The sequence below is a fragment of the Apus apus genome, chromosome 1 (assembly GCF_020740795.1).
Source record: "Apus apus isolate bApuApu2 chromosome 1, bApuApu2.pri.cur, whole genome shotgun sequence".
Lineage (NCBI taxonomy): Eukaryota > Metazoa > Chordata > Aves > Apodiformes > Apodidae > Apus > Apus apus.
Genome location: NC_067282.1, coordinates 58,176,435 through 58,203,739, shown reverse-complemented (window position 1 = coordinate 58,203,739; position 27,305 = coordinate 58,176,435). Strand labels below are relative to the sequence as shown.

At 37.9% G+C, this 27,305-nt stretch overlaps 1 protein-coding gene across 1 annotated transcript; it reads right to left on the bottom strand.

Moving 5' to 3' along the window:
* Nucleotides 1–8,425: 8,425 nt before the first annotated feature.
* On the bottom strand, nt 8,426–19,541 carry TNFSF13B (TNF superfamily member 13b). The gene is made up of 6 exons (XM_051624152.1): nt 19,135–19,541; nt 18,946–19,051; nt 11,244–11,300; nt 10,847–10,959; nt 10,600–10,750; nt 8,426–8,959 (listed from the first exon to the last, which is right to left on the bottom strand). The coding sequence occupies exons 1-6, from the start codon at nt 19,459–19,461 to the stop codon at nt 8,847–8,849; spliced, it is 867 nt and encodes a 288-aa protein (XP_051480112.1). The 5' UTR covers nt 19,462–19,541; the 3' UTR covers nt 8,426–8,846.
* Nucleotides 19,542–27,305: the final 7,764 nt, after the last annotated feature.

The following is a 27,305-nucleotide window of genomic DNA, read 5'->3' as shown; positions in this document are numbered from 1 at the left end:
AAGTAATGCCTTCAAAAAGGCAAGAAAGATACTTAGAATCATAGAATCATTCAGATTGGAAGGGACCCTAAAGATCATCAAGTTCCAACCCCCCTGCCATAAGCATGGAACCAAGTAAAACAAGTTCTGATTTTTCTTGTCACCAGGGTGAGGAAAATGGATTTATTGAAAACATCTCAAAACATTGGCTTCTAAATGACAAAAACAATATTCTTCTTCCTACCCTAGTTTTTCAACCTGCTTAACAAGCAAAACAAAACAAAGCATTCAGCTGCTCAGAGTTTGCACAAAGATCCATTCATGCTAGAAGCATGTGGATGAATAAATGTATAAATCAGAATTTCTCTTGTCAAGGGGAGCTTACTGTCAACCATGTACATTGAGAGTGGATAGATTAGCTATGCAAACAGAGAGAAGTGAGAGTTAATTATAAGGTGAGCTTGATCCTTACTAGAATGTGACCAAAATTCTTAAAGAGTTAAAATCCACTTTTTTTTTTTTTTGACTTTGAGCCTAGGATGAAAGACCCAGTTCTGTGCTGTTTGAGTTTACTAGTTTTATTCAGGCTTTGTATGTCAACTATGCTCACTTTCAAACTCTGTCTCTCAACTAAATATTGCACGTTGAGAAAATAACCAGAAATTTTTCTCTTCCCTTAGACAAACCAAAGGAAGCTCAAGGAAGCAATTTTATTGTTCTTGTTTGTTTTGGTTTTTTTTGTTTGGTTGGTTTTGGTGTTTTTTGTGTGTGTGTATTTTGTTTTGTTTTTCTCAAAAGCAAATAAAATACTTCAGAGACAGCTTTGGCTCACTGTTAATTCACAGGCATAAAAGATTACTTTGTTGGCATTAGTGCTCCTGAAGATTTTTCTTTCTTTTTCTCTCTTCCTTTTTCTTTTTCTCTTTTCCACTTGCAGTGTCAGAAGTGATACGGTCAGTTTTCAGGGCAGAAGATTTTTTTACTACCAGCTGTGAGGTTATCCACCAAAAATGAATGATGTAGACAATCCAAAACAGTTTTAAAACTGTTGGTTGTTCTAGCTTCCTTTTTTTTTTTTTTAAATGTTGTCACCATTTGACTCGGGTTCGACAACAATGCTCTCGATCCCCTCCCTCTCCCACCCAGATAGGGAAGGAGAGAGAAAAAAAGAGAGAGACTTGGCTGGATTGAAAACTAACCTACACAGCTTTAATTAAACACTAATGATAAAAGAAGCACTGGAACAGGCTGCCCAGAGAGGTTGTGGAGTCTTCTTCACTGGAGACATTCAAAACCCACCTGGACGCATTCCTGTGTGATGTGCTCTAGGTGACCCTGCTCTGGCAGGGGGGTTGGACTAGATGATCTTTCGAGGTCCCTTCCAACCCCTAGGATTCTATGATTCTATGATTCTATGAATATATATATAATTATATACAAATATGTTCAGGTATGTGCAAAAGCCTCTCGCCTCACACCACCCCCAACAACTCCCACCACACTCCCCTGAGCTGGAACAGTTCCAAGGAATCCTGGAGCTGCTGCTGGAGAGAGCACAGAGTTACAAGGGTCAGGAGAGCTCGAGCCCAAGGGTTGGCGGTGACGGATGGATGGTGTCCTCCCCAGACGCCGGCCATGGATGGAAGAGAAGGGCAGAAAAAGAAGGAAGGAAGTTGTCTTCTGTGATCTCTGACCTTCCTCTGAGCTTACGTAGATATATGGAATGGAATATCTCTGCCCAGTTTTGCTGTCTGTCTAATTCAGCCTCCTATGAGGGGGGGTCATAGATCTTCCCGTAGTGTCTGAGCTGGCAGAGTAAAGATGTGACCTTGAAGACCCAGCAGTTACAAAAACATTCCATTCTTATCAGCCTTAGTTAGAACACACTGTGACTAGTTAAAAGAAAGCTTGCTGAAAGAAAAAAAAAAAAATCAGTAAAAGGAAAATTGGATTCATCCTGGCTCAAACCAGGACAAATGTTCTGCTTATAGTGATGATGAATGTGACAGAGAATAAGGCCAAAGAAAGCTGGAAAAAGGGCTTCTAGATAGATCAGGTAAAGAAAGGAAATAAGTGATGGAAAAAGTATAAGACTATGTGCCTCGCCTATTTCTACTGCTCACTGCTTCCACTGGTGGTGTAAGATATGTTTCTGGCAGCCTAAGAGATAGGAAGGTATATCATCATCGCTTTACAGGAAGAATGCTGGATTGAACCTCATTTCTCATCAGCCTGCTCAGCTTGTTTGCACCAGCCCTGACTCACACTTTCAGTGTAGCATCTCAATAGATCATCAGTAGATTCAGCACTGGGACTAGTAATCTTGGCTGGTAATTGCCTGATAATTGAATAGAGACATAAGACCTCATGAACGTGCTCTCATAAAGTTACTGGTTGTGATTAAATGCCAGACTAGCACAGGACTGAAAGGTTGCATGGAGTAGTTGAGAAAGTGGCAGAAGATGGGCAGTGGCAGTAGGAGCACAGCAGTCCTCTTGCTGTTGCCTTGACTTTATGCATCTCTCCCACACAGCTACCTCCTATCTACCTCTCCTGCCTGCCACAGTATCTGACATACTGCTTCACCCCATCCACTCACTTTGCTCTTACTGTCCCCTTCCAGGAGTGGAGGGAGGTAGAAATTCTCCTCTTTGGAGAAAAACAAAATAAAGTAAAACAAAAAACCCAAAACAACAGCAACAAAACCAATAAAGTGATTATTTTGAAAAAGAGTTTTATAGCTCTTAAAATCTGTCATTCTTGTGACCTTCTTATTCAGAGAACAAACAAAAGTAGGCAAGAAACCCTGAGCCAGCTGTCTACCACCAGACACTGCTCAGCTGCTGTTCTCAGACAAAATTTTCCCCTTGTTCTTCCTGCTTTAAAAGTGCTAGGTTTGCTCTCCAGTGGTGTCAGAACTACGAAGTGGTTACTTTCTAGTTCCCTTAATAGGGAGGCAAACACTGTCTAAGCACAGGTAGACTGTCATCACCCCTTCCACAGCTATATGTAGTTATTTCTATGAGGTTTGTGAGGAGTGGAACTTGTGTTTTAGCGCAAGAAACAGGAACAGGCCCCTGGAGGTCCTCTGTCTCCGAACACCGCCAAATGTTCCAATGCAAAGTTAAATGTACACAGTGAAGATGGACCAAAATCCTATTTGAAATCTCAGATCCTTGCACACATAACAGAAGTTACTTTATAAAACTTCACATTGCCCTCTCCATTAAGATCCCTATCACACTGAGTGCACACAATGTCCAGCACCCAAGCAATGATTTAAGAACTTTTCCTCCCACTTTTTCCAAATTATAACTCTTGGCTAACTGCACACTTCTAATTAAGTTTACCTCCAGATCAGAATCTATTTCCCCCAGTGTTTTTTCCAGAATATTTGTTGCTATAGTATTTCTAAGTAGAATTGTACAGCCCTCTGTACATTCAAAGCACAGCTTCTGCTAATTTCAGTTTCAGCTGTGAGTTTCAACACTTCTGCAAATAAGATCACAAGGACACCACTCAGTCAGCCAGAAAATGATGAACATTCAATCAGTGATCACCTGTCAAAAATCCAGTTGAAAGAACTCTATGATAAAGACTAGGGAAGCTTGGAAATTTTCAGATAAAACAGAGCTTTGCTAAAAAAGCCAGTTTGTCAAGCCCTGCATGAGCTGTTTGAAATATTTTGGACTGAAGGAACAGTTATCAAATTGAAAGTGTTGTCTGGAGGGAACTCAGCTTAGATTTCCAAAAGGGCTGTTGGGCATTAAGCTGGGAAAACTGAAAGTGGCATTCTCCAGTTTCAAAGGAGCTTGTCAATACTCCTCCCTAGGCCAAGAAGCCCTTGAAGGCCAGTACGTGAGCTCTGTTTGGAAGTGGAACTTCCTTGCATTTTGAGATACAGGACTTTCTGGAGCCATCGGAATAGCTAACATTTATCAGGACCAGAGACAGGATCTGAAAAGCTTAAGTTTGATTAAAAAAAATTAGGAAAATGGCTTTAAGTCAAAATGGAACAACCTCAGATTTAAAGAAAGAAAAAAAGATCAAAATCTGTGGAAAGTAAACATAGCTTTTCAGCCAGCTCTCACAGACAAAAAGTGAATACAATTCTGGTTTAAATAGGACACCGTAACTTACCTTCTTGCGTGTTCTGCCTTGTTTACTACTTCCTTCTAATATTTTTGAGAATTAGTCTGAGTCTCAACTTAGAACACTTTCCATCGATATCCCAGTTTCCACAGGATGAAGTATCTCCTACCCATTGAGTGAAGCAGGAAGGGCAGAAAAAAACCCTGCAAAACCAAAGGAAACTTGCAAGTGTCTGAATGAAGATTATTATTTGGCCACATGGTTTGATTCAATTTACACTCGAGTTTCAGATCATGCATTACCCATGACTGCTGGCAGCTTGTTGTGCTTAAGTGTAACCTGCTCTGTGCATTACATAAATGTTTGCTGACACTGTTGAAACACACACTGAGGAGCCCATGTTTCATTTCCACTCAGGAAATGAACACCCTTCCACAGCAGGATCCTTTCTGACCTGTTGCCACTAGTCTTTTCTCTGCCCCTGACATCTCTTGGCTTCTTATCTTAGAATCAGCCAGGGGAAAGGAATCATGTGGGAGGTCTGTACTCCAGCCCGCTCAAAGCAGGATCAATGCTGAATTCAGACCACATTGCTCAGGGCTTTGTCCATTAAGGTATTAGAAATCTGTAGGGACAGATTTTTCACAGCCCCTTTGGTTAACCTGCTTCAGTGGTTGACTGTCCCCATGGAGTGACTCTTCACTCAACTGCAGTTCAGATTTTGGCTAACATACAGCTCATGCTAAAGCCTGATGTATGCTGGGATCAGTGCCATTAGGTCAAAGTGAATGCAACAGGTAGGCAGGAAACAGTGGCCAGAAAGATCTAAAGGTTGTTATACAGTTGTTATCACTGGGGCTCACTGTGGGCTTCTGTTTAGCTTCCTTTCCCCAAGGAACCCTTGGCCCTTTACCACAAAGCTGCTGCCTTTGCCTAACCTCACTTAATTCCCAGGCTTTTCAAAGCCAGTCCATTTCATGCCCTTGCATTTCTCCCCACCTCACAAGTAATCAGATCCTAGTTAGAGTCTTCAATTTCTGCAGTTTGACTCCACATCTGGTTTGTTTCCTTGATCACCCCTAAGCTCTATGTAACCTGCAAAGTCCATGAGATCCTTTCTGCATTAAGTATTTAGTTTTACTCTTCTCTGCATTTGTGCCAGCTTCCTTCTCACTGCTACTTGCACTGACCTTGAAAAACAACCTTAGATATTACTGATGGGGGTCATCCATGGACTCAGCTAAGAGACAAAACCATTGGGAACATTTTCCTCTCCCGTTTGAAAGTTCCATAGAGACAGAATAGGCCCAACAGGAGACAGCATAAAATATTCTTCAAAAGTATATACCTTGGCTAAGTATCAGTGCGCAAGAAAGGAAGAAAAAGAAGCCAATTATTAAACCAGCAAAACCTGCATTACACCCATTTTTTTTTCTTTCAAAGCATAGAGTCTCAAGATCTTTAAAAAAAAAAGTAGTCCAATCATTAAAATAAAAGCTAAACAACACATTTTCCCTACCCTCATCTTTGGCAGAGTAGAATTTTTGGGCTGAAGTTATCAAAGAGAATTCAACCTAAGATGTTAACCACAGATACAGAAAATCTCAGCTCCAGTGGTGTAAGCTTGGAAAAACTACGGGACAACTGAATTAAGGTCTTCTGGCAGCAATTTGAGCACAGTCATGAGAGCTGCGTTATGAGTACATTCTGTGTGTGACTGCACATTGTATAACAGACTTATTTTCATTTTTAAGAGACAAATTAAGTGTTGCAAAGCAGCTATGTATCTGCCATCTGCACATTATTCAAAAGGAAAGAATGATACAAGCTCACACGTTCTCTGAAAATGTACTGGAAATAAAATGTTCAAGTCACATATGTTAGCCCACAATGCTGCTTAACATCACATGAAAAAAATCCAGAGTATTTACACAGTTTGTTGCATTTGCAGAAACCTATCTTAACAGCTAGATGTCCTTGTAAGAATGTAAAGTATGGTAAGAACCAACTAGATACTGCGTATTACCTATCATACTTATTTAAATAACATAAATCAAATGCAGAAAGTTTATGTTGTGACACCCTCACTGAAGCATAAACAGGATAGTGGTCCAGGTGCAGTTTGCACTTTGCTACCACATGTACCAACTTCTTAGCAGAACCATCAGGAATGAGGCATTCTGCTTTTCTTCCTGCTTTGGTCAGAAAATGCTGATCTGTTAAAACTGAATTTTATGCAGGAGCAAATTGGTTTTGAGAATAAATTATTGTTTTTTTCTTATGGAACCAGCAGAAAACAACCCCAACAACAAAATTGCCAACTTTGTCAGTAAAAACATCTGAACATTCTGTCAACTTGCACTCTATGCACATATACGGGACTTCTCATGGTTAGCATTTTTTGTGAAGAAACTCAAGGTTCAGTTTCAGCCTACTAAAGGAAGGGAACACTTCTGAAATCACTTTATCTGGAAGAGGAAAGTTTCCTCCAAGCCACACCATACCCCAGAGAGTTTCCAAAGTTGCAGAAACCTATGAAAACCACATAGGAAGAAATACAGTGAGGGAAAGGGGCAGCAATGACAACAGATTTAGCTTCACAGACTTCTTGCTTTGCTATGCATATATAAAATATTACACTTTGGATTTTTATGTCAAAGTTACACATTCTAAGGCGCCAACTACCTACAGAACTGGCTTACGCTAAGCACACATGAACCCACTGAAGCTCCTGAGAGAACTTAATGTAGTAAAAGTTAAATTTGCAACTTTAGCCATCAAGTGTCTGGGAAAGCTAAAGTAACATTTTTTTCTTTTCTATAATCACTATAGATTCTAAAATAAAGAAGGTTCTGATTCTATGCATCTGTATGTCAGTAAAAACAGACCATTCACTGCATGCTAATAAATGTTTTATTTACCTAGAGATTCACACAACCTTTGGCTAAACTGAAGGCTTCTGTAGAGGATTAAATATGTGTTTTTGGCAAAATTAGCACATCAAAGTTAAATAATAATAATAATAAGAAGAAGAAGCAGAAGTAGTGGCAGCTTGGCTCCAGGACACATAAATAAATAAATTTCTATAACGGAGGACTTCCAGACATTTTAAAACTGTGAAGACTCATAAAAATCCATCCCAGTGTGGTAATGTAATACACATATGCTTATTGCTGAAATGTCTTTTTTTAAAAAAAAACAGATAGGGAGACTGCAATATACAAAGCACTTTACTATGTGAGCTTGTATGACACAGTTCTCAAACCCTAAAAATATTATCCAATTCAGTAAATTTCAATACTATGGGTTATATTATTTTATCTGTTCCAGTAGCACTTCGATATATCTTTGAATAAGTGGAATAAGATCAGCGGAATAAGTATTCAATGCTTGTATTATAATAGTGCCTAAAAGTCTTGACTTCACTATCACCATGGTGTGACCTTGACACATGGATTTTTAGGGTAAACAGACAAGAAAAGAAGGCATCTGTTAAGTCTCTACAGATCTGTTTGTTGTGTTTTGGTTTGTTTTGTTTTTAATGTAAAACAGAGTTTTTTGAGCAATATATTCAAAACTGCAGAAAACACCCATAATTAACCTAGGGATTGAGCTAAGATTTCTGGGATACAAATGTATGTTTTTAGTTCCATATAGCTGTTCCAGGTTTATTGGATTTTTCTTTTTTACTCTGTTGCAAAGAATGGATCATAGCAAGACATAAGAGAGATTAAAAAAATGAAATTATATTTCCATTGGATAAAATATTCAAAAGAAGATCTAATTCTATAGCCAAATGTCAAAGGCTTATATATGTGGGTACATACTTTCATATATATACATATATAGATTGTATATGTAAACACACAACACCTATACTTGACTGCAGAAATTATGAAGCCAGAAATTCAATTCCACCTATTGTGTTGTGTCTAATCTCACTGTGTTTCTGTTTATCCCTGCCTTGCTTACATGGAAGTATACACATAGTCCCTGATGAGTTGCATTGCTTTGAAGATTGAGCTGTTGAAGCTTCTTTTTTTTCTCCAGTAAAACTAATTCTAGATAGTAAATACTAACAGATTTCAGCAGTTTATACATTTTTTGTTCACAGGAAAGAATCAAGCCAATGACTACTTTTCTGTATATTTCTGAGGAATTTGTTTGCATGATCCTGTGCATTTAGACTTTTCATTATGCCATATGCTTAGACTTATTCCTTCCTCAAAAACTTGATGTCAAGGAAAAAGCAAAAATCCCCAAAACCCAGAACCCACCTGACACCTCCTTTTTGTGATGAGGAATCTACTGTTTGCTGTTTCTTTCCCACTATTTATACTTCAAATATTTTATTGATGAAACAAAGCAAACGTAAGATGTACTTCTGTTTTCCTTTTCCTTTTCAGTTATGGATAATAATAATCAATGGTCCTGTCTATGCTATACTTCATGGTCAGCTCCTTTTTTGATTTGCCTTATGGACAAGAAATTATTTCAAAGCCAAAAACACATTGCTTTACAGTTATTATTTAGAGTCTCCCATTGTCTAAAATAAATTTGCTTTCTGGTAATCACATGATTGTTATCTCTCTCAAGTATGTCTTGTGTGTTTCCTGTTTTGGCTTTACTTATTAACCGAAGAAAAGTTCTCAGAAACTGGTGGTGGATGGGAAGAGAATGAATTGGCAGCTTTATTAAAATTAAGTATTTTTTTCCGACAAAGGCAAAGGAAAAACAGAAAACTGCATTAAGCATAGTCACAGAAATGAAGGGCTTCAGAGGAGTCTAACTGCACCAAAAAAAGTACCATCTCCATCCAAGGATATTTTGGCCATTCTCCGTGGTATTGTAAGTTGCAGTTCATCCCCTTCTTCTAATTTTGCAATGCCTGGCAAAAGATTTGGAATATTTTAAAGTTAATAATTCAAATACATTATTTTAATAAAGGGTATTCAAAAGGTCATTACATGTCACCTAAAAACCACAAGCATGGCTTGCTACTTGTGATGAGTTGTTATCTTTAGGTACAATCTTACAAACTGCAGCCTACCCAAAGCTGACAACTAACATCCTCGGTGGAGCTGGACCTACTTTCCACACCACAGTTAGTATATCACAGTTCACTTAAGCAAATGCTGCAAAACTTCACATCAGTGGTGTACCCAGATTCCTCATACTTTGGTGGTGTGATGGCCAAGGTCAGCATTGGCTATTGCTGGCCCTTAGACCACTCAGTTCCCACACTGCTGGAGGAGATCTTATGAACTTTACCAACCCAGTAAAGTTACCAGACATCAGCTGATCTACTGCAACAGCAGAGCACAAAGGTCTGCTTCCTCCAAGCTGCACATCAGCTGATGTGATATAACCAAAAGCAACAATGAGATTTGGTCTTCCGAGTGAAAGCAGAAGAGTGGGACATTTCGGAAGCAGGAACTGTGAAGTGGCAGGATGGAATAGAGATCCTATTAAAGAAAGTGGGGGGAATAATACAAGAGTGAAATAAGAGGACAGATGACAGTGAAGGTGGTTATGATGACAGAACGTGTGGGTGCAGGGACAGAAAGTTAAAGAAACTGGCCTAAATTGCTAGGAGAAAGTACCTCATCTATTTTTATTTTTATTTGGAAAAATATTAGCTTCCTTCTTCATCCCATTTATTTAATGCTATTACTTGCCAACAGTCAACTCCATCACTCAATGTCATCCACTTTTTTATATGGCATTGAAAAAATAAGATAATGTTTATTCATACAGATCTTGAAAAGAAAAAAAAAAAAGAGGAAAACATCAAATCTACTGTTAAGAGGGAAAGACAGATGGATAGGAGCTGCTGAACAAGTTTTAACAGGCCTTGACAATAAATCCCTAAATGCTGCTGCAGGAATTTTTATATATACATATATATAGAGAGAGAGCACTGAATCTGCTTGACCTGCATTAAATATTTGAACTGGTCTTTCCTGTAGTGTTTCTAATTCGTGCAGTCAGAAAGTTTGTTATAGGAATTAACTATTTTTCACCTAACCAAAGAGTAAAACTGCAGTAGCTGTTATAAGAACTAGAGAATTAAGCTAATAAGAAATATCCCACAGTAAGGTACGGAAAAATTGGAAGGCTAAAATTCATATATGATGTTTTAACACAGAACATAGCCCCTAAATATTTTACTAGGGTAATTAAATGTGGAATTCAAGCCCTAGTTAAGCTGAATTCTTCAATAAGAACAGCATATACTCCTTTTGTCTGCCTCAGGCATCTAACTGAAAGCACTGAAGTATCTAACCAAATTATACAGTTAATGGAGAGAGAGAAGTTGTTCAGATCACCTAAGCTAGAAGCATGCCCTCCAATTGCCTATATGTTTTATATAAAACCAGAAAGTATTCTGTAATTTTTCAATTAACCAGAGACATGAAGGCAATCCATTTTCTTTACAACTGCTGCAACAGTAAATCACCCAACACTACAGAATCTATTTGCTGCAGGGTATTTGCCAACAAAGAAATTGGAAACTTAGATGTTTACCAGCAGTATAGCAAGAATTATTCGGATACGACTGTGGCATGTTTTGGATGCAACGAAACAGTGTCACCAAGCTGAGATCATCACCAAACACGTGGGCCTTCTTCCTCTGTATGAGGTGTCCCATGGCAAACGTTGTATCCGTGTACAAAACCTACAGGATTAAGAGGTGCAGACTTCAAACACATTGTGTGGAGGCATTCAAAATGCTTAAAAAAGTCTGATACTGCAATGAATTGAGCTTTCTCACCTGGCCATATATGAAAAAATATCCTGTTTCTTTGATCACTATTTTATTTCCTTGTTCTTCCAGAGCTGTTCCACGTTTAAAGCTCAGAAGCCAAGGGACAATGCTTGAATCATCTAAAAGAAAAAATAATTTTTGAGTAATCAGAAAGAAAAGTTACTTTCTTCATTTTCATCTGCCAACAATTAACAAAGCTGACTTCCAGTCAAGACTTACAGCTGGATTTCCTCACTGAAAAGAGGGTATTTGCAAGAGTTGTCCAGATGCAAGGACCTCTTTTTTAAAAAAAGTATTTTTAAATTCAGCCACATAACTCAGTTACTTCTTTGAAACTGGATAAGATTAGAGGAAAAGTTAGCTCATGGAATAGTGATTTACAGATCATTAAACATATTCTTACCTTTCTGTTGGATATCACTTTTGCTGTCAGCGATCAGTTGCAAGCAGGCTTGCAGCACTGCAAAGTGAAAGCATTTTGAAATCAAAGACACGTAAATCAGTAATAGAACAGAGTAAGCTTTTGAAACTCCTTTTTAAAAGAGGTGGACATGAGAAAAAATCTTCTCTTGGTCTCACCACTTACTAGAAAACAAAATCTACTGACTTTAATGCAGATCTTACTCAAACGTGCCAAGACAAAATTCATACCACAACACTTACTTGGTAACTTTCAGAGATCATGAAATTAAGAAGGAGGCTTCAGATAGTAGCACAAGTCATAATTGCTTGTTTTAATCTCTAGTCCTAATATAACTCAAAAATGTAGCAGTAAATCGAATGAACTAGGAATTATTGGATCAATTAATCTTGTTAATATTCAAATCAAAAGCTCAAAAAAACCGCTATGACAGATACCACATTTTCTAATGATGTTTACTGTATTATTTCAATAAATTAGTTTCCAGTCATAGTTGCTGTAAAACATTAGTCATATATACTGCTACATGGTACTTTCAAAATAAATTGTCAAAATCCATATATATGTACTTTCAATATGTTTTCAGATACCCGCATTCAACCAGTCTATACTGAGACTGAAAGAGGAAAGATACAGAGATGACTGTTAGCAAATTGATGCACACATAACAAATAGCTTAGTGTCTGTCAAAACTGATGTGCTACTCAAAACCATAGAGGCTGGTGACACTAATGAGAAACTAGGAGTTTGACCAGAGTGGTATGTGATCAGATCATGGTATGTTAAAACTCACAACTGAAACAGAAAAAAAAAAAGGATAGTTGCATTTTATTAGAGCAGATTTTAATGCAAACATCTGGGTCCAGTGCTACTTTGAAGACTGGAAAACAAAGCAGTGACATAGACTGCATTTGAAAGAAATCAAATTAGTTTACTAAGAGCTAAGAAAATTCTGGATCATTGAATCTCCATTTTACATTTACCTCATTTCAGATAAGCAGGCTATGGGTCAGCTTTGCCCACTCCTGTTATAATGGGCAGTGCCCTTGGAATCATGTTTCTACATCTGCCAGTGGTACCCACATGTGCAACCAAGAGCCCAGCAGCACAAACCTCTTACTGTTTGGCAGGTGGTGAGAGGATTTGGGTAGAAAGCAGCCTGTCTGTGGATCTAAGTCTCCTTTCCAAGGGGGCCTGCCTGAAAAACTCACGAGGGCTGGATGCTCACCAGCTTTCAGCAGTGCCAACTGACAAAAATTCAAGCGCATGTCTGGGAGTGCTCCAATGGCACAATGATCACACAGCCTGTGAGCCCCAGCTACATTAACAGGAATGTTATCCTGTCAGTTCCCATATTCTCCACTGCAATGTGTCCTTGAGTTCTATCAATATTCATTGATAATGTGTAAAAATCAATAGATTTTTCAGACCAAGAATTTAAACCAAGACCAAGAATTCCCTAGCTCCTGATAAAGAATACAAAAACCAACACAAAATTGAAAAGGTATTGAACTTCAGACATTTTTCTATCACGCTTGTGAGTGCCAGAATTTCCTGGAAAATAAGCTTCCAAAGAAAATCAAACTGTGATTTTCTGGAGTTGCACAACAAAGCACTTCAGGTGATTTATTTTCACAAGGTATTCATTCATTCTCCTTTGAAGTAAAGTGCCATCCTAGTGAATGGAATTTGCTGATTCTCTAGTATTTCAGTAAGCTAAATAAAATTTTTCATTCCTGCTTTTAAAAGAACTCACTAGTATGACCACTGTTTTTTTCACTAACCAAACAAGAGAGGATTAGTTATGATTCACACTAACCAGCTGGGTACCAACAAGCGGTGACCACAGGCAGTAAAAATTATGGCCACTCTAGTAACCCTGGTTAAACCTGCTATGCAAACTTGATCCACCTTCTTGAAACTAACCTGATTCACAATTTGCAATTTTGAGTTTATGTTTTAGTTGTTTGTAGTGTTGAAATGCTACTCATCAATGCTGAGAACTGCTACACAGTAATTAAAATCAGCAACCTCAGTACAGTCTGAGCACTTTTCCACCTTTTAAAAACACAAACCAACTGTCCTATTTTCTACAGTTATTAAATCTATTTATAATCTCTAAAGAAATCTTACTGTCTCTTTTTTTAGTGTATGCAGATAGAAATAAGGCTCCACAGAATATAATAAGCTTGGTCTTCTTGGAGAAATGTGGATAAAGCAGTGTCATTCATGAAAATAAAGGGAAATTAGTGCAGTGGCTGTTTTACTTAAAGCAAAGGAAAAATAAGATCTAAAAAAGTGTTTGAGGGTTTGAGCAACAACATGCTTAAAAAAAAAGTTCAGAAGCCAAGACTGACACATAACTATTTCCAGTGTATACAAGCACTTCACTTTGACCTCAGTGGAACTACATACATGCTTAAAATTAAGTAATTTGTTGAAACAAATTCAGAGTCAACAACACTATTATTAAGGAGAAGATATGATTAGGCAGAGTATATTTTCTGGGTAAATTAACAGGGATTTTCAGTAAAAAGTTAATATTGTTAAGAAATGTTAGCAATTCTGATGCAAGAAAGACCCAAATCTTACCTAAAGTACAATACCAAGAATATATACATTAAAAATATGGGTTGAATTGTTACTATCAGCACTGTGCAGAATCAATAAAAATCTCTACCTGACTGCCCTTCAGTACAGTGTAAAATCGAACCTGAGCATCAGGTCTGTAGTCTAAAGTATATTTGTATAACTAATAATGCAAGCAGGAGACAGGTTTTCTAAATTATGTCTTTAAAATGTGTAAAAATATGTAGACTGAGTGTCCCCTTGAGGTCTAGCTGTATAAAAGAGAATGTATTGAGAACAACTAAGTGTGTCTCATTCTCCTTTTTCTGATTTTAACAGCTTTGTGGGTTGTGGCTGAGGAGAATAACATTTCAGAATCTCTCTTCTTCCATGAACAGAACAGCCAATTCTGGAGAAGTTAGTCACCCCATATGCCTTTATAAACCACAGCCGGTACATAAGGGTTGTGTTTTCCACCAGCTGAGCAATGTTTTTTTAAAAAGCTAGTTTTTGTAGAGGGATAGGAATGCAGCCTTCTGTGTGTCGCATGATTTAAAACCTGATTTTGATAAACTCCAATTTGCCCTCTCTATTTAACTTGTATAATAATTTTAATATTTTGCAGTCCAATTTCATAATCCATCCAAACGAAATTTCAAGTTTGTTATCTATGAACTCATAAATAAATCTGTAAGTTTTACTATCTGAGGCCTGAGACACCTATCTCAATTTTTGCTGAAATAAAAACAAGCAAAAAACCTGAACTTTAAAAAACAGACATACTTGTTTAAGTTCCTTCTTTGGTCTAGATTTGTTCTCTGTAGACTTCCTGAAACAAACACTAGATAATTCAGTATATAAGTTATATGTATATTCTTGTAAAATTTGCAGTTCTTCTTCCCTTAACTTAATTTCTCATCACAAGATAACTTCTTCTACTTTTTGCTTGTGCCTTTTTATAGACTGGTGTCACAAGCTGGTACTGGGGGGCTTTTGTTTAGACTTACGTGGGGAAGAAAAGAACAGTTTCCCACAACTGGTTAATTTGTTGCATTTTAATTAAGTCTTTATGTGGCATTAATAATGGATTAAATCAGTACCTGCATTAAAATGGCTGGGTCATAGTTATGGATATGGCTCAGATTTAACAAATATCTTCAAACTATTGGTAGAATTATTTTGGTCTTCACAGAATTACCAGTAATATGTTACAATAAGAATAATAAGGAAATAATTTACTAAGAATTAAGAATACCTTATATAGACTTCTATTATACAGTATAAAGCAGAATATTGTTTTTAAAAATCCGATAATATATTGTGTATTTTTTTGTACAGTGTTCTGCATAATATGCAACACCAATTCATTCATTCATTAAGTGGAGTTTCTCATGTAAAACTGCAAGCACTGTATCAAGTAATTTTCTATCCTCTTGCATGGAAGGGTCTACTTCCTTTTGAGTTAGTCTGTTGTCAGCAGAAACAAAAAAGAATACAATATCTTTTCAAGAAGTAGGCCTTTTATTATTATTACTACTATTATTAAGAGAACTCTTATATTTCCCCCCCTCAACTAATAAAATAGGAAGTAATTTGAATATTTGGTGAGGGAATTCAACTTCCGCTTGTAAAAGTTCTTGCTATCTCTCTGTCACAGATCTCTGTGACAGTAACATTTAGTCAAAACACTTCTACCCCACAAACGTACCAGTTTGCCAGTAAGGAAATTATACCAAGAACAACTTAAACACACCACTTGCATGGCAATAGTTATTACGCACAGACACAACTGGTATTAGGGTAGCACCGGGGAACAGCTAGTTACAAGAAAAATTGTCAAGCCATACATCAGCTTAGCTTGTTTCACTGCTTTGTGGAATTTAGAGTTTCTGCTGAGTTGCCATCACACTGGCTGAGATGGGTAACCTCAATACACTGATGTAAATATACTCCATGGGTACTCCAATATGATCAGCAAAACATGGTCTGAATTTGAGTTTACAGAAGGCCTGATGCTCACCTCGCTAGCTGGCCACAGGAATGAGAATCCCACAACAATAATCAGAACAAGGCACAGAAAGAGCTTGTAAATGAAACTTGGCATTTGTACATTGAACTGGCTTAGGAAATGGAACCTGTATCTTATTCCTGGACTCGAGCACACACACAGCATAGAGAGAAATGTGCATACAAGACAATCAATAATTGTGACCAGAGCATAAAATTCAGGAGATGTTTTTGTTGTGTAGCAGTTTTCCTCTGCAGGCAAAATTTATAAAAAGAAAGACAAATAATACAAATTATTCCTGTTCTTATATGTCCTCATATGACATTTGCTAGAGTTAGTTAGATGATCTATCTGCCTGCATATTAATAATATGTGCCTTTCAAAATCACCCATTAACCCCTACTCATCATATCAAGAACTCTTATTCTGACTGCTAACTGTGGAGCTGTATTTGGAATTGATTCTTTAAACCCATCTATTCAACGTACTTGAGCTAGAAATTTTCTCAATGCACAAAATGCACATACAGCTACTGGAGGCTGCCAGGATTCCAGGAACCAGAAATGGATGTGAGAAGATTAAAATGCAGGGCTAGTAAGTGTGTGTATGTGACCACGTAACAGGCAGGATTTGGCACCATGAACACACCACCATGTTCTCTTATTTCATTAATCTGTTAAAACTAAATTTAACATTGTCTAGTGGGTGCATGGTGATCAGTGAGGTCTGATCTGGGAAAAAAGATGATCTTACTGAACTCCAACAAGTTTAACTTGTAATCAGAGCAGGCAGAAAAGGTAACCCTATCTGACAGATGACCTTGACCTGCTATGTAAGTGAAATAATTTTAATTTAATTTTTCTCTTTTCTACATAAAAATATGATTGTTGTATTAGAAAACAGTTTTGTAGTAAGTTTTTGTAGTAAGTCAACCACTGTAGCTTTTCCCTTTTAAGTGAATGTTCAGAATCTGTGCTGTTTGTTATCCATCCTAAAGAATTTTAAGCCAGTTGTATCTTCTTAAGAAAAAGCTTACAGAAATAAGTAGCTTAGTTAGTAATTTATGAGAAGAAAGAACATAGAAACACAGAATAGTTTGGGTTGGAAGGGACCTTAAAGATCATCTAGTTCAAACCGCCCTGCATGGGCAGGGACACCTCCCACTAGACCAGGTTGCTCAAAACCTCATCCAACCTGGCCTTGAACACTTCCAGGGAGGGGGCAGCCACAGTTTCTCTGGGCAACCTGTTCCAGTGTCTCACCACCCTCATGGTCAAGAGTATCTCCCTTATATCTAATCTGAATCTCCCCTCTTCTAGTTTAGAGCCATTACCCCTTGTCTACAAGCTCTTGTAAACTGTCCCTCCCCAGCTTTACTGTAGCCCCTTCAGGTACTGGAAGGCCACGATAAGCTCTCACCAGAGCCTTCTCTTCTCCAAGTTGAACAACTCCAACTCTCTCAGCCTGTGTTCATAGGAGAGGTGCTCCAGGCCTTTGAGATTAACTAGGTATAGTCAGAGGTGGCTACCTGATGAGAACAATCTTATGTCTGCCAGTAGCACTGCTGAGGAGTCCAAAATCCTCCTCTCCCCCATACACTCTCTAATAGTAATAAGAATAAAGATAAAAGCTAATGTGAAGGGAACCGAACAGCTTGCAGAGTACTGATTCAGTAACATCCATTTTTAAAAAGACATGCCTCCATATTTTTGAAGATGCTTGTGCTTTAGGTATAAAAGATTACTAGTTTTATTTGGGAGATGTTAGAAGAGAACAGAAAAATTCTGTGGCACCCATGCTAGGAAACAGGATACAGGAAATACAATTTAAGCAATCTTGTCCTCAGTCCTGTTTGTGAAATCACTCTTAGCCAAGACCCGGAACCAAAGATTACTAATGAAATAGTTAATAAACCCCATCTAAACCTATGGATTTGGGGTGATGTCCTAAATGAGTATTCCCTTTTGAGAGACTTGGAGGTGAGTAGACTAATAATACTCTAGAATTTAAATTTCATTTAGCTTGCTGAACTTTAAATGAAATATATTTCATATTAATCAGTCAATTAAAAACACATTTTAAGCAAAGTCTTATTTAGTCTTCAAATACCCTACAAATAACTCAATTTCAGCTTTACCTGTTAATAATTTAGGATATCAGCTTTCATCAGTTAAACCAATCTAAAAAGTAGCTAAGAGGATTGAAATTATTCAGCAACTCAGGAACATTTTTAGTTACTCTGTGCAATTAGAGTATGTACGCAAATTGTTTTAATAAAATTCTGTATTTCATTCTCTCAGACATCATGTTTGGAAAGAGTAAAAGGAAAAAAAAAAAAAAAAAGGAAGTATTTTATCCCCAAAGGAAACAAATATACCCCATTAATATTCCAAGATTATAATACACATCAGATGCCTTTTATGGAGTCCAGTTTTTGGTGTTCTCTGCAGCACCTTTAAAAAAAGGCATGATAAATATCTTTCTGGACAGGCATGCCTTTATTAGTGTTGCTGATTATAGTAATAGATTGTTGTATTGCAGAAATTACACTGAACTTCTGAATTCTGAGTAGTCTGACTCTTGTGACAGGTACAGGCTAGCCTTTCTCTTTGAAGGCTCCTACTTTCCTTAAGTTAAGGAGCTTTGTTGTCACTTCTTTGTTTTCGAATGAGCACGTTTTCCTAGAAAAAACACTTGGCATTTTTATAAATAGCTTTCTTTCCCCGATACTGATCAGACAGAAACAATCCAGGTGTTACCCTGAACTGAGAGTGTTGGAATTAGACTCAAGAAATTTACGACCTGAAGAATTTAAAGTTGTCTTGCTCTACTGCATCATGGAGAAATACCTGTGTTACAAGCAGCAGCTTTGGGATCTAATGTTCAAAGTTCTACCTGCAGATAGCAGGAAAATCTTAAAGCAGTACGGTAACCATTAAGAGATTATATCTACAGTTAACAGCCTTCACTCAGCAATAACTAAAAAGCTTAATAGGCTCTGGGAGCACTGATCGGCTGACAGGAGAAGATACGAGTCAAGCACCACTGGTTTTCTCAGGACAACATCCAACTGCAGCATCCCAACCCACTCCACCAGCTGCTATTTACCTGTTTCTTCTGTGTGGACAACAGACCTTCTTCTCCTGCTTCTGCTCCCATTCCAGATGTCCTTTTGGAAGCTTTCAGCTGGGCCAGGACCAGGAAGCCTGCTCTCCTAATGGGGCGAGGTGACAGTCGGTGAAGGAAGCCTCACATTTGTTCATCCCCTGCAAGGCAAAAACCACCCTTCCAGCTTACCTGCCTGGAGCCAGATACAGACACTTGCAGGAAGGAAGAAACAGGGGCACCAGTTTCATTTTCATTAGGGGACACAGGTGGCTGGTCTAGTGAAGACCTTGCCTGGACCTTGTAGATCAACTCGCTGCGCAGAGCTTCTAGTTCTGTTTTCAGGATGATAACATGATAAAGAGACAATGCTGCAAGACAAGACGACAGGAGCATTGCAAGCCACAGGAATGTGACAGAAAAAAGTCCCGTGGTGCCTGAAGCAGCACCCGGGGGGGCAGAGGGAGAGGAGGCGGTATCCTTCTGTTGGATGACGTGCACACAGTCCACGGATTTCATCGCTGCTCTTTCCTCACTAAAGCCAGAGGGAGAGTTCAGCTGTCCCCTTCCGAGGTGCAATCCATGTTACCAGTTGCTCTCTGAAACTAAGGGCATCCAGAATAAGTGAACAAAACGCCCAGATCATTTCCTGTCATATGAAGCCGTTGATAGAACTATTAAACTTAATGGACAGAGTGAACGTCCAAGATTCTGTCTTCTTTTAGTTTTCTCCTTTCTGTGCTGCATTTTGGAAATGAATACTTTCTCATGAGCTGCTTGCTTAATCTACCTTCCTCCTTTCACTTTCAACTATTTATTTATGTGGCAGCTTGCTATTACCGTTTCTCTCTATCTTTAAATTTAAGCACAGCTACTGGTGATTTAGAGCCTTATCTGTAACTGCAGAAACAATATAAAGTTTTCTGTCAGTTTATCATCCTATGCTACTTAAAAGACATACACATATGACAACGCATGTACCTTTCTGTGTGTGTAGGTATGTAGATGTACTGTGCATATATATTATACCATATATATTTTTGTGTATCTCTCTATATATTTATATGTAAAGTGCCTATCTACCTGCAGAGGGGACAAGCTATTTAAACAAAAATTGTTGAGGTTTCCTAAACTATAGTGAAATATATTCCCAGGTATGAGAAACAGATTACTGGTTATTGAATGAAGTTGCAGATTCTACAATTCAGATAACCATTTTAACTTGAAAAGTGGACTGGGTGACTTTTTATTAAATTTATCTAATAAATATAGTTTCTCTACAGATTTCAAGGACCTGGATGCAAAAGGAGACTCAGAGGAGCTGGGAGAGGAAACCTGAGGCAGGGAGGGGGGAACTAGAAGGGGTGAAAACTAGCGGATGGTAAAGCATAAGAGAGGAGAAAATAAAAAAGGGGGGTGGAGCCAGAGGGGTAGAAAAGGAAAATAACATTTGGAGTATTAAAAAAGCCACCCAGAACTTTAAACATGCATATTTAAGTTTCGCAGTTGAATTCTGAGTGTCTGGCTTCAGCTCATCTTTTTCAGATTTTGCTGGTACTTTCATTGTAAAACCCTGCACCAGGAATTCCTTTTTTCTCTGCAGCAGCAGCAGGACTACTTAAATAGCCCCAAACACGTTCATAACACTTTTTAAATTGTCTTCTCACACACATGCAGAAAAGCACCAGTAATAGGGCTAAAATCATCAGGTCAACCCATCTGCTGGAATCTACAATTTTTACCATGTAAGTAACTTTATCTTTGCAAGAATGAGAACTTTTACAGGTCTGTCTGAATACTGTGTAATGAATCCTGGCAGCAGCACTTGTCAGTGTAGTTTAGACTGTTGGGAAGAAGAAGGAAGGAGCAACAACAGAGTAACAACTTGCATAGCCTCTCCCACTTCTCTTTCTTAAGACTAAGAGAAACTGAGAGTTACTATAAGCTTTATCATCTTCCGTTGTGATGCAAGTTACTCTTTTCCTTATGTTGCCAACTTTAGCAACCACCCAATATCCTGCATTGACAATAATTCTTTTCCTAAATGCAGAGGGAAAAAATTATGTCACATAACTTGCTTCTAGGAGGCACCTGCATACTGTGAGAAATGATGCAGAAATGAGTGCAGGATGGAATAAGAGCAGAATACTATACTGTTTCTGTACCTATTTTCAAGGCTAAGTTAAGGTGTAAATAGGGTTGCATTTTGAAGGAAATTTAAGATGAACTAAGGTAGGTTTTTTGGAACAGAATAAGCAATTACCAGAACTAAGCAGACATGCCTTGAAGTTATCACTAGACATCAGAACATTACCAGCCTAGTACTGACTATGTTCCAAAAAGAAGATGACAGTTGGAAAAAGAAATGCTATTTAAGAAAATGAAACCAAGTGAGAGAGGAAAAGTTATAACCAGCTATCCAGGAATGCTGAGAAACAATTGGTCAGTCAGATCTCTGTGGTCATTAACATACAATAAAGTAACAGTCAGGTATATAATTAGCATAACTCTAGTCATTCCTAGAGAAAATAGGCTGTTCCCAGCCTCCACATCTTTAAATGGGGTCACTATTTGGGCTGACAAAATAACTGTGGTGACACAGAGCACTTCTGTAAGACATCTGGCTTTGTCTTGCTCATCATTCTGATAAATGAGAATTTCAAAGAGGAGACGAGGAAAATCTGAACATGGCAAATCGTTAAATTCAACAGGCAATTCTAGTGGAGTATAAAAGGGATCACTCTGTATGCAACTTTGTGTTCTTCTATAGCTTCATAAGCAGTTTAGTTATTTCAAAGAAAATAAAATTTTAGACAATTTTTGTGCTGACAAAAATATAGTGGAATAATCAGTTACGTCAGTGAGACATGAATAATGAAAAACAGTATTAATTGCCCAGAAATATACTTAGTTGAATGACTTCCATTTTAACACAAACAACTGAAGCTCCAGTAAATTGCAGACTAGTAATTGCATTAAAGTAAAAACTCAGGAGAATGACTTTAACAATAAAAACCCAAACAAAAAACCCCATGCTAGTTGCAGAGCCTACAGCACAGAGTTGGTGCCTTGATGCTTGCCACTCTGTTGTGTCATAACATCCTATCCTTACAATTCCCATTGTTGGCAGAGCTGCAAAATAGTCCTTACCCTGCTTAAAACAAAGTAATAAAGATTAACACATAGGGGGTTTTCCCTATGTTTTAAACTAAGGTAGGACTAAAGAAGACTATGGAGTGCTCATATTAGCCTTCTATTAGCAAACATAGGTGGGTCCTGATTACAGCTGAACACAATCTCTCAGTGGAACTTTCTTGTTGAAACAGAAGTGCAATAAATGGATATATATGCTTGACCAAAATATTAAGCAAAACTGTGAGGTAACAGCAAGTATGTTTTTACAGTGACAAAATTGTCTGCAAAACTGAACAGTGAAAACGGGTTCAGAACAAAAATCCAGAATGAGTATCAGACTTACTCAGTTTGTAGTTAGCAGCCTGTTTCTACTGGCCAGCTTTCCTGAAAATCCTTCTGCAAAACTTTGTACCATATTGCACCATGTTTTTGGTTCAAGACACACACTATGCTACACACATACACAGTAGAATCTTAGGGCAGCACGTGACCACCTCAAGCCCAGTGCAAAGCAGCATTTTCCAAACTACTTCTGGAAAAGAAGATGTCACTGCATTAAACTGCAAAAACCTAGTCCTGGTCATCTAACCCGGGAATCAAGTAGGAATAAACCTTTATAATAAGGATGTTATAAAAATATGGTCCTATTTTACATGCACAGTACAGTTGATCCATGCACACACACTGAATTAAACTTAGTGCCTCCATTACCCAGAGAACCCATGAGCTATGTTGGACACTCAGGTTGACTGACTAAGGGACATCTTTATGTTAGCTGAGGAAAAATATTAAGAAATGCCTCGGCTAGTCTAAGAACTTTACTTAAACAAGCCTTTTACCTTTGGGAAGAAGAGCAAACTCCTAAGTATAACTCAAAATAAAAAGGAAAAAAAAAACCCACAATACCACTGGAGACTCTTAATGGTGAGAATGTTTCACAAGGGAAAACAGATTCTTGAACAAAATCAAAGATAGTTAAATATTGCAAGATGTTACAGCACAAACAAACCCTATAATTTCACAGAATCACAGAATCATTAGAGTTGGAAGGGACCTCTAGAGGTCTAGTCCAACTCTCCCACTGAAGCAGGATAACCTAGAGCAGGACTTCATCCAGGAAGGTTTTGAATATCTCTAGAGATGCAGACTCCACAACCTCCCTGAGCAGCCTATTCCAGTGCCCTGTCACTCTCATTGTAAAGAAGTTTTTTCTTATGTTTAAATGGAACTTCCTATGTTCCAGCTTGTACCTGTTGCCCCTTGTTCTGACACTGGGAACTATTGAGAAGAGCCTGTCTCCATCTTCCTTGCACACACTCTTTAGATACTTGCATACATTGACTTCTGCAAGCAATTATTTTTTTTCATTTCTGTTCTGCAGAGTTTCAGATTAAATTATCAAGATGGGCACTGCTAACCTGCAAATTTATAAAAGCATCATCAGTACATCTGTGGGGAGCCAAGAGAGATAGTAACCAATCACACAGGAAATTTGCGGTTAAACCAGAAACTGAACTCTTGATTTCCTGAAATCCAGTACTGTACATTAACCACAAAAGCATCTTGTTTGAAGGGGAGGAAACTCCCATAGTGAAGTTTAACATACAAAAGAGAAGTAGATGATTTGAACATGAACACTTGGATAAAAACCCAGTTTGCCGAAGAAATGTAAAAGTTTACTTAAAAACAAATGTTCTGTTTTTAAAAGGGAAATTGTGCAGATGCTGCAGGCAAATGTCAATGGCCATGCTAAAAGTACACTTCCAGTGGCAAAAGTCCAACTTCACATAACTGTGAAGCAGACACAAAATGGAACTGGTCCCTGAGGTGATTAGAAAAAGAAAGAGGCCACAATTACTTGCCTTACTATACAAGACAGTGCAGAACAGATAGAGCAGCAAAGAGTAAGAAAAGATTCAATTCCAAAGACATTTATTTTCAAGGCATTTCTGAACATGGGCAAAATGGATGGGCTACTGTGGAGGAGCTCAGAATAAATCCTGTATGACAGTTTCCTGCTATTGCAGATCTCTGTGTTAAGAGTACTCATAGATAGCCCCCTAAAACAGTACCTACACCCTTCAGGGATACTGAAGTAGTTCTTTCAGCCATTAGCTTTTAAGCTGTTGAATACCTTGCAAGTGAAAGATGTGTTATATAAACAGGTAAAGCCTTATTTGATATTACCTTATTAAAAGGGGGGAAAAAATCCTATGAGAATTTTCTGAAGCAAAAGAGGCATTCTTTTCTCTTTGCCTCCTAATTTCAAAATAGCCTAGGTTAACACAAGTGTTTCTGCACATTTTAGGTATGTCATGATTGATTTAGTCCTTGCCTAAGACTTTATTTCTCTAGACACCTAGACAATTTGGGTCCAATTCTGCCATGTATACTACACAAAGGAAACCTAGAGCTAACTTGCAGACATTATGACTTTTTACATGGTTATTACAGTGCTTTCAAAGAGAATAGGAAATGACACAGGAAGGAAAAGCAATTATTATAGGTGTCTCTCAAAGTATGCAGCAGAACAAACAAGAAACATAAAATAATTTTTAAAATATATAAAATATGAAAAGAATACACAAGATTTATATATTACAGCAGCTTAATGCCAGTCTCTTCCTCCCTCCCCTCTCCACCCCATCCTCCCCATCCCTATGATGTTATAGCAATTCCTCCATACTGCACAGGGAAAAAAGGAGCTCTGCCATACAGCTGTAGCCCACTGCTCTCATAGTCTCACTGGTTTGGCTATCCAGGAACACAGAGTATTGCATTTGTCCACCTCTTCAACACTATGCAACTTGACAGATTTCACACAGATGGGCAAAAAATGCATTTATATGGTAGTAGAATAAATAAGGAGCCATGGCCTTTCATGTGGGAGCGACCAATCTGCTGCTGCTGCTGCAACCTGTGGACCTTCAATAGTGGGCACAGGACTGGGATCCAAGTATTTTCAAATCATAGCATTATTTCTTCATAGATGTATTTAATTGCTACACTGTCACTGAGTCCTCAAGAACAGAAAGAGAATGGTTCTCTGCCTGACCTTTCCCTTTGAATTTTTCTAAATAATTAGCCCGCACCAGATGTAAGCATAATGCAAAACAGCTGTAGAACTTCATTTCTTTCTGTCTTCAAGGAGCAAAATCCCTCCCTTAAAAGCTTGCAAACACACTTAGATTTTATGTCAGCATCATTGCAGTTTTGCATTATTCTGCTCATTGCTCAAGATTATTTAAGAAGTATCTCTAATTATTATGAGCGAAACCATCTTCTGTAGTACTTTAAAACCAGGTCTGCTCTTAAGCTGTACTGCCTCTCAAAGAAAGAAAAATGGCTGTTTTTTTGAGACATAGGAGAGTTATTCTTTCCCCACCCACTCTAAAGCATAACAAATTAATCACAGTAAGGTTTCCAAAACATTTCCAGAAAATACTCACTTTATCTTCCTTGTCTACTTACAGAGATGTAATTCTGTAGAAAGTCTAAAATTAAGACCCTGAATAGGGTCCAACAAAAGATTTAAAGCTAAAGCTTGTTCAATAGATTCAGAGTTTAGCTGAAGTTTCAGTATATTCTCAGTCTTACCTATGTATACTTGATCTTTATAACAGACATTAAGTCCTGTGCCTTGGTTTAGGTTTCATCTTTAGTGCTGTAATTTAGATGCTCGTATGCTCTTATGAATGTCTACTATGATTTAAGACGCTGAGAGAAATTCAAACACTGTATTTTTCCTTTGTCTATCTGATATGAAGCCCTGTACATATCAGCTAAGCAAATGAATATAACACCATCAGACATTCCAGGACAGAGTTTATGTTGCACCTTGTAGGCCAGTTGGTCTTCAGTTTTTGAATACGAAAAAACAAATGCAAGAGTTCTCTTTTTCAGAGTAGAATTATGCAAGTAAGGTTTAGTGACATAGCTCGCAAGACGGCAAACTGCTTTTCGTTCAAGAAGGGCAGTATTCACATGAAGTACCCAGTTTTGAGTTGTTCCTTTACTTTCATTGCCTCCTTTTAAAGATTTAGAAATCTTTTTCCATTCAAAATTAAAAGGTATCTCAAATAAAGTGTCAAAATGTACCCTCCTACACCTGTTTCCTAGGTATTGGGCTAAAACTATAAGCCTTGCAGTAATGCAGGACAGGACACACATTTTGGAGCTATAGAAAAGAAAGCAGTAAATTCTTATTTTCTGGATAATTCACATTAGCAATGCAGGATGTGAGCAGGGGTTATATAAGCTTAGTTATGCATTTATCTGCAAAAAAGTAGAAATTGCTTCAGCAAGGCTATGCCACTGTAGCTACATGAATTAACTCTAAACCTGCTACAGTGGCATTTGTCCTGGTTTCAGCTGGGATAGAGCTCATTTTCTTCCTAGTAGCTAGAATAGGGCTATGTTTTGAATTTAGTATGGGTTGTGGTATGAGAAGTATGCTGATGCTTTTAGTTGTTGCTAAGAAATCAAGGACATTTCAACTCTGTGTTTTTCTAGCATGCAGGAGCACAAAAAGCCAGAAGGGAACACTGGATCCAAAGTGGCCAATGGGATATTCCATATCATGCAAAGTAATGCTTAGTACATAGATGAGAGCTGGCTGGGAAGTCACTCTCTTGCTCTTCTGTAATCAGTTTCAGGATCTCTCTCCTCCTGGATTGCTAGCCAGGGACATGCTGGGCATCGGTCAGTGAGTGGGGTGAGCAGTTGCACTGTGCATCACTTGTTTGTATATTATTATTACTATTATTATTATTTCATTTCAATTATTAGATTTTTTTATCTCAACCCACAAGTCTTTTCACCCTTACCTTTCTTATTCTCTCCCCTACTCCCTGGGGTAGCAAGGGAAAGTGAGCAAGTGGCTGCCTGGTATTTAGCAGCCTGCCAGGTTAAACCGTAACAGAATTATAGCATTCAAAATATTACCAGAAACAGGTGGTAAAACTAGTTAAAAACACTTAAAAATGTGACAGCATCTAGACCATCTCTATGATGGAAACACCCAAAACCACACAGGAGCTTATCAGGAATAAATATTTATTCCAAGCAACACTATTTAGCCCTCTGATAAATCAAAAAGAATACCACAGATTCAGATGTTGGTCGGGAATATTAATACACTACACCACAACTACTTAAGAATTCCTGAGCTTTTTTGACTAGTCTTAACATAGATAATCTTAACATGGATAATAATAACAATAATCCCA

Bases quoted from the DNA above. Each gene is read 5' to 3' on its own strand.
- TNFSF13B (XM_051624152.1), bottom strand. From the start codon at position 19,461: ATGAAATCCGTGGACTGTGTGCACGTCATCCAACAGAAGGATACCGCC. The intron at 11,301-18,945 runs GTAAATAGCAGC...TTCACTTTGCAG, and splicing joins TGTCCACACAGAAGAAACAG to TGCTGCAAGCCTGCTTGCAA. The intron at 10,960-11,243 runs GTAAGAATATGT...TTTTTCTTTTAG, and splicing joins AAGTGATATCCAACAGAAAG to ATGATTCAAGCATTGTCCCT.